Source organism: Amblyomma mixtum, chromosome 9, assembly GCF_055824585.1.
Source record: "Amblyomma mixtum isolate Tamu chromosome 9, ASM5582458v1, whole genome shotgun sequence".
NCBI classification, from domain to species: Eukaryota; Metazoa; Arthropoda; class Arachnida; order Ixodida; family Ixodidae; genus Amblyomma; species Amblyomma mixtum.
The window spans coordinates 118,992,343-119,008,397 of NC_143020.1; the positions used below are offsets into that span (position 1 = coordinate 118,992,343).

Consider the following 16,055-nt stretch of genomic DNA (forward strand, 5'->3'; position numbering starts at 1 on the left):
CTGACCAAGTCAAGAAATGAAAAATGACGGTTCTCTTTGTGTGTTCCCGTCACACCTGTGTCCACTTCGGACCACGTGGGCCCGATCAAGCCGCTACCGTGAACAATCGCCAAGGTCGACAACCTCGCGACGACCATGGGAAGTGAGAAGCTTGGAATGCCCCTCCGAGCCTCAGCGGATTAGTGTGGCAGGGATGTCAAAGGCCATTGTCAGCCAAAACCCCAGCGAAATTCCTTGAACGGAGTGCAGCGGCGACGAAGGCAGGCGAGGCCCAGGAGCTATTGTCCGAGCAACCACCGTGAATGCGGAGGCGACCTGGCGGCGCCGTCACGCTGGCGGATAATTGAAGAATTCTGTGTCCCCGACTCGCGTTCTGGGCAATCGGCGGGGAGGCAAGTTCATTCCCCTGCTGAAAGACTTCAGGAGATTCCTTTCCCCGCGGGGCTGGATGAGTCAGCAATCTTCCCCTCTCTTCGACCCAGCTGCGACAGAGTGGACAAGCTCGCACCTGCCCAGCCGTGGGCGGTAACAAGGAGGTCCCCTTCGGTCCATCCGATTGGACAGTGCTCGTCGACCATTTTTCCCCAGCCAGGGATCTGGGGAAACCGGACGATATTTAACTCGGCCGTGAGTGTGGCCGAGAGAAGCCTGCTAGCTCCAGTCGACTACGGTTGACGAAGACGTTCCCCTTCCACTGAGAGCCATTCTCAGTCCCGCTCTATGTAAATAATGTAAATATGTGAATACAGTTTTTCCTTCACTTCCCCTACTCCCCGTCTCCGGCCCACGTTTCCTTCCTCCTTCGGCACTGCGGCGGTGATCCTGGACCCGATGCCTGGTGGGACACGCTTCTAGCATCGACAAATATAACACGCCTCCGGCCGCATTGGCGACTCCTCAGCGGGCCGACTTCCGGCGCGTGTTTGTGACTTACCGGAGGGACTGCAACGAAGACGGAAGGACCCCGTATCGGCAGAAACACAAGACAGGTGGGCTTGCTCTACACATTCATATTTTGATAGGATGGAATAAGTCGTCTAATCACCCGAGGACGCATCATTGTCAAAGTAGGAAGAAACGCAGTCACTAACTCTTCGAAACGCTTGTTTAGAACATTGAAATCCCACCGCGATCACTCGACAGCTAAATGGATGCCGTTTTCCGAGCTTCTCTAACCTACCGAGTTCGCCACGCTGTTTGCCGTGATCATAATTTACTACCACCGAAAACTATTGTTTTCACCATAAAGTAGTCTGAACTCTTGTAGGTTTTCACTTTTTTTTTCTCTTCTTGCAACATGCTGTCGCATGCTTCTACTGACGACATGCTTATGTGCCCATTGCCGCATGCTAACTTCCATATTCCAGAGGATTGGCTTTTGCCACCGGGTACAAGCTCAAACTGGTATTGCGACGCGGGCCTCATTAGCAAATTTTTAGTCCCACCTGTCTGTAGCCGTGGAAAGAAATATTATAGCAAAGAGGAAAGGCAGGGAACCTGTGGGAAATTTCCACACAAAGTATGTGTAACAGTTGGCATAAAAACTAATTGACAGTAATCAACCGCGGCCGGTGGTCAGCTGTTAACACTAAAACTTATATGCGGTACGTATGGAAAATAAATTATTTTATTTGCACAAATGGTGAAAGAATGAAATTGTCAGGGCAGCGGTCCGCGTGAGAAGGCTTTGAGGGCTGCATATTTGAGAGCTGAGAACTAGAATAGCGGAAGCAGTTGTGTAAGTTTAGTTGCGGCTCCGAGATGAAAACCAGTTGTTTCTAATGCGCGTATTGTAGGTATGTTCTTTACATGTTAGTCTAGATTAATTAGCTAGTAACCCACTGTCTAGAGTTGCGTTTAATTGGCACTTTTTATGCAAGAAGACAGGTATTTACAACAGCGTAATAGGTGTAATGAGTACCGCCTCAAAGACAGCTTTAGTGTGTGCATCACGCTGACTGTTAATTACCCGAACTGCTTTTTTTTTTGCAGTATACGATGTTTTGTAATACTGAGAACAGTGGTTGGGACCAAAACTAAGAAACTACAATTAGTAACACTAGAAAACAATTAATCGTAAAAGAGTTTTCAAATGTATTATGGGAAAAAACTACCGAAACTTTGATAGACTGCCTACAACTATTGAATTTTTTGTAGGCGCTAATCTACGCAGATATCCCATGGTAAATTATCCTGAAACCTGACTCCTAAGCTATTAACGTAAGAGGAAATGTGTATTTTTGAAGTAGTAATTAATGGCATAACGGACATATCTTCAGGTCTAAAGAACAAAGTGTTTTTGTCTTGTTTGTGTTGATATTCAGGAGTTTGAAAGGCTGCCAGTGGTGTAAAGAAAACAGGCGTCCTGTAGCATATGCCTCGAGGCTGAACACAGATGGCGTTCTAAAAATTAGGCTGCTGTAGTCGGACAAAAGTTGCGTAAGGGTCAGTATTTATGTTATCATTTTTTTATAAATTGAAAAGTAGCGGCCCGACTATACTACTTTTGGGTACGCCATGACCATGAACGTGCCCAACCGTAGAATGTACGGATTCCCATTTCGTTGTGTCATTCCCACGACGCCTCCCCTACTCGAAGCGCCACGACCCCACTGCGCCGTTGCCACCGGTGCTCCCAGTTCTCGTAAGTGTCGCGTCTGCAGACGACCGGACAGCTGTGGAGAACTCGCTGGAAGGAAACCTACGCCGTCCATAAAACATCGCGCATGTCAGAGGAGAGGGCACCAGGCAGCAAAGTGGAAAGGGAGAAAGCAATGCGTACACATGAATTGGGAATGCCTGTCCTACACTCTTGGACAGATATTTCGATAATTGTAAAATTTTAAAATAGTGGTATGTAAATATCGAAGGTAATGGTCCATTTCCGATATGTAGCAAAATCTTTCTTTTATGTGTATCCATCGCTCGCATCGAGCAGTTGAGATTACTGTAACAAACCAACGGAGAACGCTTTTTACGATAGGAAGAACGAAAATAGCAAAGAAATGCAAATCTGCCGACGGGAGATCTCCGGATATATTAATTGTTACAGTGAAATCGTACAATGTATAAAGCAATTGCGCTCATAAACTAATTCCCGTTCAACAATGCTTTTGTCGAGAATTGTTTGGGTATGGTTTTGCTGATTTGTCATATTTATCAAAGAAGCCTAGGGTTCGAGCTAGTGTTCAACCATCCAGAGTTGCGCCCAGGTCGCATGAAAATTGTCCACTTAGCCTAAGGCAGGGGTTCGGGAATGAGTGGCCCAGCATCTTCATTTGCTCTTCTGTATTTAAAAGCACCGTATGCCGCTACAGGTGTTGGTTGCGTTGTTTGCATGTAATTGTAAGTAGCCAGGTTTTAATCTAAAACATTTAGTCGATAACTAAGGCTTTGTAGAATTGTCTCTGTACACTCTTAATCTGATAGGTTACACTGGAACTGAAGATTACAATTGCAAAAAAGTTCCGCCTGAATAAATGCAACCACATTCAAGACAGAGAATGCAAAGAATATTGGAAACGACGTTGCATTTAAATAAGCCGTTTTCTGTGGAGAAATGTTCCACATATGCGCATCTGGAACGCCAATCAGGCTATATTTTAAAAATTATTATGTAGAACCGCGTTGTAGGTATTGAACCTGTTTCCAGATGCTAAGCCTGCAAGTAGGCCTTTAAAAATATTCTGTCAATGCTGCTCTGCTGCCACGCCCAAACCTGCCTTCTAACATCGTGCTTGCGACAATCTGGACACTGTTGATTCTTTAATTTTGGGCTGGGGTCAACTGAACTCTAACCGTCCGTGAAGCGGCGCGTTCCTACGGTTGATAAAACCGCATTCACATTAGCATTTGCACAACTTGTGTTTCACCACAGAGGATCTTCTTACGTGGAACAGCAGAGCTCATGGCAATATATATGGTTGCTGTACGGTACGGCAAAGTCCGTACACATCGGAATAATAACATTGGAAATCCGCAAAGTATGCTTCTGCTGTATTTAAGCCATTTAACTGAAAGGAGTACAGACACCTAACTATTGGGTGCGTGTTGTTTTTTTTGTGATGATGCGTAATGCCTCTCTATACATGGATTACCACGTGGTATCTCCCTACGACTACTAAATAATTTATAATCAAATTTATTTCCGTGCTGTTTCGGTCTCAACAGCCGAACGATGGTTGTGACGTCAAAGAAAGGTTATAGGTCACGTGAGGCATGAGAAAACTGCAATATAATCGGTGTTTCTACATACGTTGTCATTCAGGCTCGTGAGGAAGGCTAGCTTCAGCAGTCTAGCGAATTAAAACGATGAAGCAGCCATTACATCGCAGTTTTTCCATGCCTCACATGACCAACCTCTATTTGACGTCACATCCATCGTTCGGCTTTTGAAACCGAAGCCAGAAGAGCATGGCATAAAATTTTGATTTTAATTACTTAGCGGTCGTAGGCCAATCCCACACGGTGATCCATGCATTGCAGAGTCTTCGCATCATTGTAGAGAAGAAAGTATGCCAACAAAATTAGGTGCCTATACTTCTTTATAGCTAAGGACCATACAGGGGAGGAAGGCAGCATGAGCCAACAGAATCAGATTAAATCAGGTATGACTGAAGGTATTGTTTGTCAGTGATGTTGTCAGAAATGCCGATTGAAAAATGGCCATAACTTCACGGCACAAGCTTCCTCTAGATGGCTTATAAAGTGGTTATTAATCTTCTACAGAGTCTCGAATTAAAAGGGAAGCGTTTAAAGTCTGGGGTTAATTTACATGAGATTCTTTAGATTTGTACTGATCAGAAAGTCACCACTGCATGGTCGTTCCACATGATGCTGTCTGGAACGATTATTTTCAACTTTCTTTTTTTGTTCAGTGAATCTAACATTGAAAGCTGCGGTACAATCTACGTTCGTGGAAGACCTTGCAAAAGGTCTTAACGTTACAGTACTTGATTTCTGCAGAGTTTTATACGATTTTGTATCCAGGGCTGGGAAGCAGTTAGCTTTTGCTTTTTAAAATTTAGAGTGCGCCGATTGCAATCAGTGACTTTGTTTTGCAAAATAGTGACTTCAAAGAGCCAAATCTCCTGCTGCGCGCACAGGGACGCCATGTCGGGCCAGGAAGGCTGTGGCCACGAGGTGCAGATTCTGCGAATTGAAGACCACTGCATTGAGCTGGATGAGGACGCGCTGCAGGAAGTTCTGCTGGACGATCGCATCAAGGACAAGCACGTGGCTGTGATCTCATTTGCTGGGGACTTCCGCAAAGGGAAGTCCTTCATGCTAAGTTTCTTTCTTCGTTTCCTGTATAATCTAGGCAGCCCTATATGGCTCGGAGGTGAGCACGATCCACTTCGGGGTTTCCCGTGGCGTGGCGGCTGTGATCGCCATACCACTGGAATTCTGATCTGGAATGAGGTTTTTCTGGTAAGGCGACTATGGCAGTAACTCAGGCATGTGCTACATCGTCATTCATGCATTTGTAGGTCAAGACGCCGGAACACGGAGAGCTCGCTGTGCTGCTGATGGACACTCAGGGGATGCATGATGACCAGTCCACTGTCAAAGAGTCTGCTGCCATCTTCGCCTTAAGCACTATTCTAAGCTCTGTGCTCGTCTATAACGTCTCCCAAAACATTCAAGAGAACGACCTTCAGTATTTGGAACTTTTCTCCGAGTACGGCCGACTGGCGGAGCAGGTAAGCATAGGCTCACAGCAAACCATACTTCCTTTTTCACTGTAATGATGTATGTTTCACTGCACCTCTCTCGTTCTGCTGCTACAGAACACGTTCGGAAAGCCTTTCCAAAAGCTACTGATTCTTGTGCGGGACTGGTATCATACTTGCGACCAGGAATATGGCGCTGAAGGCGGCCGCAAGTTCCTTGAGCAACGTCTCAAGGTCAAGGAAAACCAGCACCCTCAGCTGCAAAAGCTCCGAAAGCACATCGATTCCTTTTTCACCCAGATTGGCTGCTTCCTCATGCCGCACCCGGGATTAAAGGTACGCTGGGACCTTCCAGGCGACAAATAAGACTTAATGTTTCACGCAGGTGGCACAAGGAAACTCACTCGATGGCCGTCTGTCAGACATCGAAGAGGACTTCAAGGAGCAACTCCGGCATCTGGTTCCTTCAATTCTTTCCCCAGAAAATCTGATTCCCAAAGAAATAAACGAACAGAAGGTCACTTGCCAGCAACTGATTATCTACATAACGGTAGGCGAGCGGCTTCTTATTAGTATGTCTCTATATTGGCTATATGTTTGCAGACGTACGTCCATATGTTCGAAGGGGACTCCCTTCCAGAGCCTATAACCATGTTCCAGGTAGGATATCGCTCGTTTCCTAGAGCGGCACAGGTGTGCAAATCTTAAATTTTCCAGGCGACGGCTGAAGGAAACCATCTGGTGGCTTTGTCCAAGGCTGTGGTGCAGTACCGTACCAACATGAAGAAGGTGAATTCTTGAAGATGGGTTTAGCTGTTTCCATGTTGAGCAGGCATTTGCGATCGCAGCGTTGGGGTGGACAGAAGAGGAGCAGGAAGGAGCTTGACAAGATCCACAATGAAGAGAAAGTACGCGCCCGAGACACGTTCCACAACACTCGCAAGATGGGCGGAGAAGAATTATCACAGCGCTATCTGGAAGAACTCTCACAGGCGAGTCGTGTTTCATAGCACTTTTCTCTCTCATGAGAGTGACATATTAAATTTCAGTACTTTGTGTTGACTACAGTTGGAGACCCACTTCGACTTTGAGGCATGCAATACCGCACGGTGAAAGAAATATTATCTGAACGAAGATTTTGAGGTCAACATATTTAAGTGGGACCCGCCTTATGGTATACAGCATGTTCGATTTTGGACACTTTACTGAAGCACTGCAGAATTCTATGGCTATGATAGTGACACGTTAAATATTAATACCTTTGCTGGGCACAGTTGCGGACCCACTTTAACATTAAACTTTCGGCACGTAGTCTCGCAAAAATGGGTGTCAAGTCGCCACATAGACTTGGCGAAAATCTGCCCCACTAAGCCTGGGCCTACGCTGCAGCAAAGTTACACAACCCTTCACGTCATTCTTATGCGTGCTGCTAGTAGAACTCATCACTCACAGACAAGGTCACGCTCACACAAGCGAGCACACAGACACACTCGCAGCTGCCCCACACTCCAACATCCACACACCCACGCCTCTCACACAGAAATGCTTTGGAATTTGTGTACCCACCTTGCTCCTTCAAGCTACCTGTGGCCCTTTCTGGATTCTCTCAGAACGTTCGCCATGTCTCGTGTGCGTGCCATGCTGATGGCCTCGCAGGAGATGGATCGGTGGTACGAGTGCTTCGTCAGCGGGAGGACAAAGGCGCCCATCCTGGAGACGACAGGCTGCAAGGTCGCGGAGGGATTCGTAACCACTGGCTTCACCATTGGAGCAGGTGTCTGCTTTGGAATCGGGCTGCCCCTTTACGGCGCACTCTGCGGAACTGCGGCCGTTGCCGCCGCCGGCGTATTGCTCGGGACTTGCATCTACGGCTGCTGTGTGAGCGACTCAAGCACGGACAGCCACGTGAGCAGCGCTTGCATCGCCACAAATCTCTTTCACCATCTCTCTTGTTAGCGCTTTTGAGCCGGGCTATGATCGGTAGGCATTGAGGCACTACAAACAGTAATTACGGGGGCGGACATCTAAAATAGCGCGGCATTATAACTGCTAATCGTGGAATCTCCCATCTTCATCTCCGGCTTTTTCGCTTTCGCTGCCTTTTCTGTTTTAAACTCTGGAATATTTGAACTGTTAGCCTCTTTTACTGATGAAGATGTTCCTCATGGGAACCTCATATTGTGAAAGAATAGCAGTCAACTCAGCATGCGCCCGTCGTGTCGTTGCCTTTATTGTACGTGTCTCTTATGACTTATGCAGACGGACGTGTCAGAGGGACGAGGCTGCGGGCCGACGATTATCATCCCCTCATAATTTTTTTAACCTTGAAAACTCCCATCAAGGGCAGTACGCGAGATGGGGGGCGTTATACTCAGATATAAAAGGCGAAATAGTTAACAGAACATGTAGCAACATAAAATTGACAATAATAAAAGGGCATACGATGAAACAACTAAATTCATTGCCAGAATTATATTCAAGATTCTTTACTTTGGGCTTCGCAGTTTCATCTTACTTACTCCACTTTGAACGAGGGCAAAAATGGGGCCAGTTTTCACGTTACTAATTAAGAGAATGGAACGTGCTAATTCACCACTCTTTTCCCTTACAAAAATGACTTTTGAGCTTCAGTTGGCGCCTTGTTGAGCTCCTGTTGAATCAACTGGAAACCAACACGAACTCAATGTGTGTTGAGCCTACTCAACACCTGCTGCACAAAATTTCGGTTGAGCATAGTCAAGACATTATGTGTTGAGCAATTTCTGTTGGCTTTAAGTGGAATCATCTCAAGGTAGCCGTTTCTAAGCCTAACTAAATGAAATCATTTCGACATGCATCGTGTAAAGAGAACCTGGTCACATTACACATATTAAGAACGCATTGAGTAACCGTTAAAACTCTCATAAACCGCTCAAAGTAATTTTCTTGCATAGAAAAAGGGGCTAGTAGTGCAATATGCTCATTCAGGCATACCTACTTTGGAGGATTCGTATGTGCGCTCATAAAAAAGGGCGCTTAATTAGTGCTTTATTTATGTTGTTTGTGAATGAATCAAGGTCGTCAAATAATAGAACGTTGCATGTGAACTTGATTACTTCTACTACCCATAAAATAAATAAATAATAATAGTAATAAATGACATAACTTTGCCGATCGGCAGGCCACAGCTTGCGCAGGTCCGGACACCCCTGAGTAGGACTATATCAGGGCGAAGCCGAGGTTGCACTTAACATCGTAAGATGAGCTCTTAGTCAATTCATGCTATAGCCTCGTGTGGAGTACTGTTCCATGCTCTTTATCTGATGGGCGTGTAAGGCTAGAGTGTATGTATGTATGTATGTATGTATTATATATATACACACGTGTTTGTGTGTTTGTGCGTATGTGGGGAGCACTACGTGACAGGGGATGACGGCTTCACATTAACGACAAATTGCAGCAATAAACATAAATATACCGCCGAAAATTGCATTGGCATTCGTTCGATCTGGCGCAATACGAATGTATCCCCAGGATTTTTTGCTTTTTTACCCCAGCCAAGATTCAAAATGATGTGTTGATTCACCCCCGTAATTTCAGCATGAATTCAACATGAACACACTGCAGAAATTTCATTGAGAATGCTCAACTCTAGCACGGTATCCACTTTTCTAATGAGTTTCAACTCGGCCTCAAGAATTCACCAACACTAGCCCATCCTGGTCACAACAAAAATTCAACATGGCGTGTTGAGTCTTCTCATGAGAACTTCAACACTGTCTCAAGAAGCATTTTTGTAAGGGTTAACCTGTTCTTTTAGTTTTTCATTTTTTACCTCGTTGTACCGCACCGGCTTGACGTCGGCAGGTTACTCGCACTAATTTCCTTTTCAGATTTTCCACCAATTGTCCTCCAGTAGTTGTGCTGGATAGCGCAGCGAGAGTTTGCTTCCTGTTGACAGCGACCTCAAATTTCAACATTCCGATGTCGTTAAGAAATTCTTCTCATTTCTGTGGATTTGTTTGTAAAAATTAACAAACGCACGCTTTTGACACTTCATTTATTCATTCGTTTATTCGTGTGCCTGCGTTGCGCGCTGAGGGCATTCGAGAACTTTTTTTTAACTAAAAAGTGGCATGTGATCATGTAAAACAATTCTAGACTTGCCAAGACAGAAACGTGAAAACATGGCAAATCGACAAGGCAAAAGAGGAAAGTACATGTAAAATGAGTAGCCGTAGCAAAATTATGGGATGCGCAGGTGAGAAGAGAGACAATGCGCCAGTAGTATACTGGGTGACTATAAAAATTACATAAGAAATAAAAGAAACACAGGAGTACAGTTGTCACAGTGGAGCTCGTAGGTGCTGCACCAGCAGAACTGGAGAAGTGTCGTCAGTGGCTGAAACGACACATTCTGACTGCTGGCTCCATTTGATTATAGTACGTGGGAAAAACGACGATTGGGTTTCAGATGCACAGTCTTTGTCAAAAGTAACCAGACTCCATGGTTTGCTTCTCATTCGTATAACAGAGCCCTCACGACTTCCCTAACGATCAAAAAGTTCTTTGACGGTGAGAACAAGGGTTCTTCTTACCATACAGAGATTTAGAGCTTGAGGGCAGGCATAATAGGTTTAATATATGACTGAGAAGAAAAACGTGCAGCCTGGTTACTTTGGACAAAGACTGTACGTCAAGCTATTTCGCGTGTTTTGCAACTGTGGTCTCTTTTGGGCGCAGATAAACGAAGGCGGGTTTAGGTAAAGATTGCGATCAACAAAAACAATTTCCCGCGCTATCTGTTTGAGCATTGTGAATCTAAATAAGGAGCGGCCTATTTCAAGAGCTTGCCGTGAAAGTGCTTTCTTCAGTGCGGTCACGCTGGCACTATACCTGCAAGAACTAGTCATGAAACGTGCGACCCTAATTTCAAGAAATTCTATCTTTTTTTTACCTTTTTGGTGGAATCAGGACGCCCGGCTGTAGTAGCTTACTCAAGGTTGGTACGAACATTAGTAAAATATTGCCTTACTTTAAAGTCACGAAGGGTAGTCCTGAAATTTCGCTGTATGAAATTAAACGCTCGCCCATGTTTTATAGCTACATATTCTGCATGTTCATTCTATATGAGGTTTGAAGAAACAAAAAATGCCAATATAGTTAACGCCACCAGCTAGGATCATATTTTCTGTAGCGAAGTGATAGATAGCCTTCACCTTTGTGCTCTTTCTACGGTGTGACTGCGGCGGAAGTGAAGTGCCTGTGCTTTGGCTGCACCAAGCATTGCCACAGCATGGAAAGGTAAAGGCAGCCGGCACACCTTTGCATGGTGTGCATTTACCTGACATATCTCTTTCAGGGTCAATGAGTCAGGTCTCGGTGCTTTCTGTTCTGATAAGCATTTCAGCGCGTGATGTTTTTTACGTTAGCTGCCACTACTCCTTGCACTGAAAATTCGTAATTTTCATCTGTTGCATTCCAGGAGAGCTACGGAACAGCTGACAAAGCGGGCTCCAAGAAGACGACCGGCAAAGGCTATTATCATCAGAACCATACGTTGGACACGGATTTTCTCGGCCGATGCTTCAACAGAACACCAAAGGCAGGTGTTGTCGCTCGGTAGTCCTTTCAAAGCATGGACGCAGGAATAGGTCACAAGTGGCGCACATCGCGAACTGCGGCTGAGTAGCACAGTTTTGGCGCATGAACCGAACGAATACGTGAAAGCTCTTTTCTTGCTCAAGGCAAATAGGGAAAAGCGAGAAGTTTCGATTTCAATACCCGAAAAATAGCTATCAGCCAAAAGTTAGTTTATAAGTGACGTGAGGCATGAAAAAGCTGCGGTATAATCGCTGCTTCATCGTTTTAGTTCGCTGCAATGCTAGAACTAGCCTGCCTCAAGACCCTGAATGCAGCAAGTGTAGAAGCGCCGATTACACTGCAGATTTCTTCACGTGTCACGGGGTCTATACTGACCTGTGACGTAATAATCATCGCTAGACTTTTGTAACCAAAACAGGCGAGGCAATAAATTTGATTAGAAATTTTTTAGTGTTCGTAGGCGTACACCGTGTGGTGATGCATGCCTCATTAGAAAGAGGAAATGATACAACTGAAATCTGGTGCATATACTAAGTTAAATAGCGCCTATTCCTTATTGGAGGTTGATAGTTGCCCATCGGTTGCTTTTTTTGCCACCTTGCCTTACCAATTTCCCTCACGTTGACTGTCGGTCATCTGTTTACCTTCTAGGCGAACAAACGGACGAAGAAGCTGGAAACTATAGGCAAAATCAAGGACAAATACCTAATAAAAATGGAAGAGGTAAGCGCCTCCACATCGGTCGTGCAGAAACATTCTTGATGACTTCATGAGCGAATATTTTTGGTAAAGCGGGCACATAGGGGACTTTTCAAGTAACACTGCACGTCTGCACGCGCAGATATGCGGAAAAGACAAGCCATTCGTGAAGCCGGATGAACTGCATGACCACCACTGCCGCTACCGCAAGATCGCATTGAAGGCGTTCTCAGAATCTTGTGAAACAGCTGGCATGAAGCCACCGCAGCGCTCCCTGGACGGGCTTGCTCAGGTAGGCTTTCTCTCATCACGCCTCATGAGCATGGAGGAGGAAAAACTCCGGGGAGAGCGTGACGTCACGCGGCCGGCCTTCGCTGGCCAAGTGCTCATCAAGCCGTTCCCTCTCCAGGTTTTCCGCTCTCCCGGTCATTGTCTAATATTTTGGTGTCGTTTAGTGCTCGCGTCTGCGCTGCCCATGGCGCGGGCGTCTACAGCAAGCAGTTTGGTTTACACTAAGTCTGACACGCTGGTTCGCACATGCGCGCGCGTAGCAGTGATAGTTATCACTGCACGCTATCACATGGTGTGATCACGTGGGGCATACTCTCTCCTTTTTAGTTGTAATGACTGTGCTTCAACGCTTCAACGCTATCTCCTGACTCTCCCTCCTGAGTTTTTTTTTTTTTTTCCGCCATGCCCGTGAGCCCATCTACAAGTCCTAGCGACTGCAGCGCCACTTGCCACAGCGCCAGAGGGACGCGTCCAAGTACCACTCGGCGTAATAGAAACCTCCAGCGTACCGTGTGCCGTCCTACCGCTGCTAGAGTTCCGGAGGTCCGCGCGCCGTCAGTGCGCATGCGTAGACAGACTTGAAAGCGCCAGTCCAGGTACCGGTAGCCGCGAGCGGTCCTGCCTCATCGGGACCAATCTGCGCGTGCAGAAGAACGTTCGGGCCCCCCGTACTTTGGTAACGATAACACGGTACACGAATATGCTAAGGGTGTCTAAAATTTTAAAAATAATCGGCGCCGTGGCCTAGGGCATGTTTGCTTTGTAATGCCGAAGTAACGAAAACGTCGAAAAGGCTTACGGACTTCAAGTATGTCGTCACTGACTGTCCCTGCATTACAGAAATCCCACAAATGAGGCAGTTATTAGAATATTGCGAGTATGAATTACGGAATTATGATAATTTATTTATATCGTAAGGACAATAAAACAAGAACACTTCTCAGACGCACGAAATAAACCAATCGCAAAATGCTAAACCAGTTGATCGCATCCTGTCCACATTATGAGCGTTACAGTTTCAGGGCTTTTTTTCTTCATTCTTTTTTAGCTTTTGCAGTGAGTGATCCAGCGTCGGCGTTGTGATCGATAAATAAGGTTGCGTAGTGTGGCCCAGGCAGCTACCCCCGAAGAAGCAACCCTAGGTGGCCAAGCTATAGGTCACGTGACCTTGTGGGGTCTTCCCAGTCTACCCACCGGATTGTGCGAAAACTAACTACACCGGCAGTTGGCAGTTAAGTCAATGGTTGATCGCGATAGGTTGCTCGGGAAGGGCAACTTGGGTCGCACAGGACCCACCGGTGGCAGCGCCTGCCATCGCATGGAGGGCAGTGGCGCATCGCTTAACCGCTGCACCATTGCGCGTGGAGTCTTATGAGGACTCCCAGGGGTCTTATGCATGCAAAGTAGAGAATGGCCAATTCCGCATTTATGGGCACTAAGTCACTAACGCTATCGCGTCTTAAGGCGGAGCTTAAGTGCCCCTTACCATTTTTTTTTATGCGAAGCATATTACTCGCACAACCGAGCTCTTCCTTGCTGCGCCGCGCACGGCCGCGTAGCTACCACTTGACCTTCATCGGCGCACCACGTGATATGACGTCACAACAGCTGTGCCTCGTGCTCTCGCTTGCGGACGCGCAGCCTCCGCCGGCGGCCTAACTCCCGCTCCTACCGCTAGGAGATACTGACGTCACGCAAAAGGCGACGCACTCGTTGAGTCAGTTGAGAAGCGAGATGTCGGCCAGGGAGAGGGCGGCTCGCCAGACCGCAAAACAATGCTTCGCATCCTAGGCTTAACCATAAGCTAAGCCAGGCCATTTTTTACTGGGAGATTGCTACCAGAGCGCGAAACGAGAGTGGCGCAGAGGCTTCTCTAAGCCTGGCCTGGACGGGCGTCTGCCATAAGGTGGTGACAAATTACGCCGCGCAGCACATCCCTGATACAGGCCAAGAATGGCGCTATGCCTGAAACCCCACTCGGACAATGAGGGCCATAAAACGTGGCGCAGTCCTTCGAGCTTTGTGGTGAGGCACGCCTATGCAACCGACGCTGACCAACCAACTCGGCCCCGGAACGGTACGCTTTCCGCATTCTCGAGCTGTGCAGATCGCACCGACAGCAGAGAGCAAAGGGCAATGATGATAAAAAAAACACGACTAACTGTGTGCGCAGTGAGGGCAATTTCTGTGGAGACTTTTCTGACACACACGTAGAAAAATTTCTACGGACAGTCTGTAGACAATCTATTGACGGTCAATGGACTGTTATTTGAATTTCATTGAGTGTATAGGGCAAAGGCATATTGTCGCGGAACCAAGAAAGGAGGCACCGTTCGTCTGCAGCATTGATGATGATGATGATGTCCTCAGGCTTAGTGGCACATACCCACGGCGGGGGATTGGCCAGGGTGCATAGCAGCGTTTCCAGAACCAGCTCTCAGGGAGCGTGAGCCAACCCTAACCTCTTTGTCTTCTCATGCTACCTGGGGCCACCTGGTGGCATTATGTATGTTTTCTTATTACTGTAATTTTTCTGGAAGCACAAAAAAGCAAATAACTGAAATTGAATTTGCAGGAACTCGACACAGCGTTCGAGAACTTTTCCAACCAGAATGCCAGCAAAATGAACTTTGGTTCTCGCGCCATGGAAAAGATGCGTGCCAAGTTCAAGAAATCTTCGACCCCGTACTGCCACCTCAAAGAAAGCTAAGACATCGTTGCTAAGTATTGGCCAACCGAAAGTGGGGCCCTGGATTCTGAACGGTTCTGTGGCCACATCACCATAGCAGTGCGGTTCAAGTCCTGCCGCTCACCACCCCTGGACGTCGGCCTTTTGCTTCACTGCTGCCTCCTGGTCACAGATACTTCACTTTTTCATCTATCAGGGGTGGTATTCTCCCGGTGTCGCCTTTTGCGACATGTCGCGTTAGGGCGGGGCCTAAAAAAGTGCGTACAGTTGCTCGAAGAAACGGAAAACGCCCCCGGCACTTTCTTCGGCGGTTCTTTCATTCAGTCCGAGAAGCCACAATTTACCACTGCTGATTCACTAGCAACAGTAGTTTCGTACCTTTGATTAGTAGTTGTTAATTATTGAAGAGATGATTATTTTTTTATTTAAAGCAGCGTAATGTATGTACTACAGTGGACAACGTCTGCTTAGTCGTCTGTTTACGACGTGCAAAGTAAGTTCGCATGGCGAGCAGCAGCCCGGCTGAGCAGACGGAAGCCTCAGTGCTGTGCTCTGCGGCCGCCGGTAATGCGGTCGAAAAGATTCGTCGGGCAAGACAAACGGGTCGCGATGTCCGCGGACGCGGCACTCTTCTTCGCGGCTCAAAAACAGGCAAGGAGAGAGGGATCCATGGCGTCTAGTATCAATTTCCTATTTCGTCGCCCGCGCGAACCGCTTGAGCGCATTCCGTTGTTCGACAAAGCGTAGTAAATGGAGGCGACGTCATGATGACGTAGCAGGAAGGCAGATCCGCTGACGTCACGCCGCCGTCACCGCGGCTCGAGCCAATGAGCAAGAGCGAAGTGGACATGTCGCAGAAGGCGACACCGGGAGAATACCACCCCAGATTAGTACACCGGTCATGAAGCATGGCCTATATTGCCACTGCACGCGCTCGCAAGACGGCGAGGGCGCCGCGCTGCTACGACGAAAACGCTGCAGCTGTACAGGTCTGGTGAATCTGGTTCTTGAGTAATCCCAAATCCGTGCTCTTTGCCCCGCCGCTCGCACAATTTCCCTTAGCGCCTTCGTGGAGGTGCCAGGAGCGCCATTTCATCAAACCGTGGATCTTCGCTGCGACT

General features: G+C 47.1%; 1 protein-coding gene across 2 annotated transcripts; it reads left to right on the forward strand.

Annotated features, from left to right (window-relative positions):
• The first annotated feature begins 878 nt into the window (after positions 1 to 878).
• LOC149330962 (atlastin-2-like) lies at positions 879 to 15,123 on the forward strand. 2 transcript variants are annotated; one of them, XM_089561689.1, is made up of 14 exons: positions 879 to 989; positions 5,106 to 5,235; positions 5,325 to 5,430; positions 5,490 to 5,702; positions 5,790 to 6,008; positions 6,058 to 6,222; positions 6,276 to 6,332; positions 6,390 to 6,461; positions 6,521 to 6,664; positions 7,329 to 7,577; positions 11,137 to 11,256; positions 11,907 to 11,978; positions 12,097 to 12,246; positions 14,821 to 15,123. In XM_089561689.1, the coding sequence occupies exons 2-14, from the start codon at positions 5,183 to 5,185 to the stop codon at positions 14,953 to 14,955; spliced, it is 1,755 nt and encodes a 584-aa protein (XP_089417815.1). In that variant the 5' UTR covers positions 879 to 989; positions 5,106 to 5,182; the 3' UTR covers positions 14,956 to 15,123. The 2 variants fall into 2 exon arrangements, with proteins under 2 accessions (XP_089417815.1, XP_089417814.1); XM_089561688.1 differs by having other exon boundaries at positions 5,106 to 5,430.
• The last annotated feature ends 932 nt before the right edge of the window (positions 15,124 to 16,055 follow it).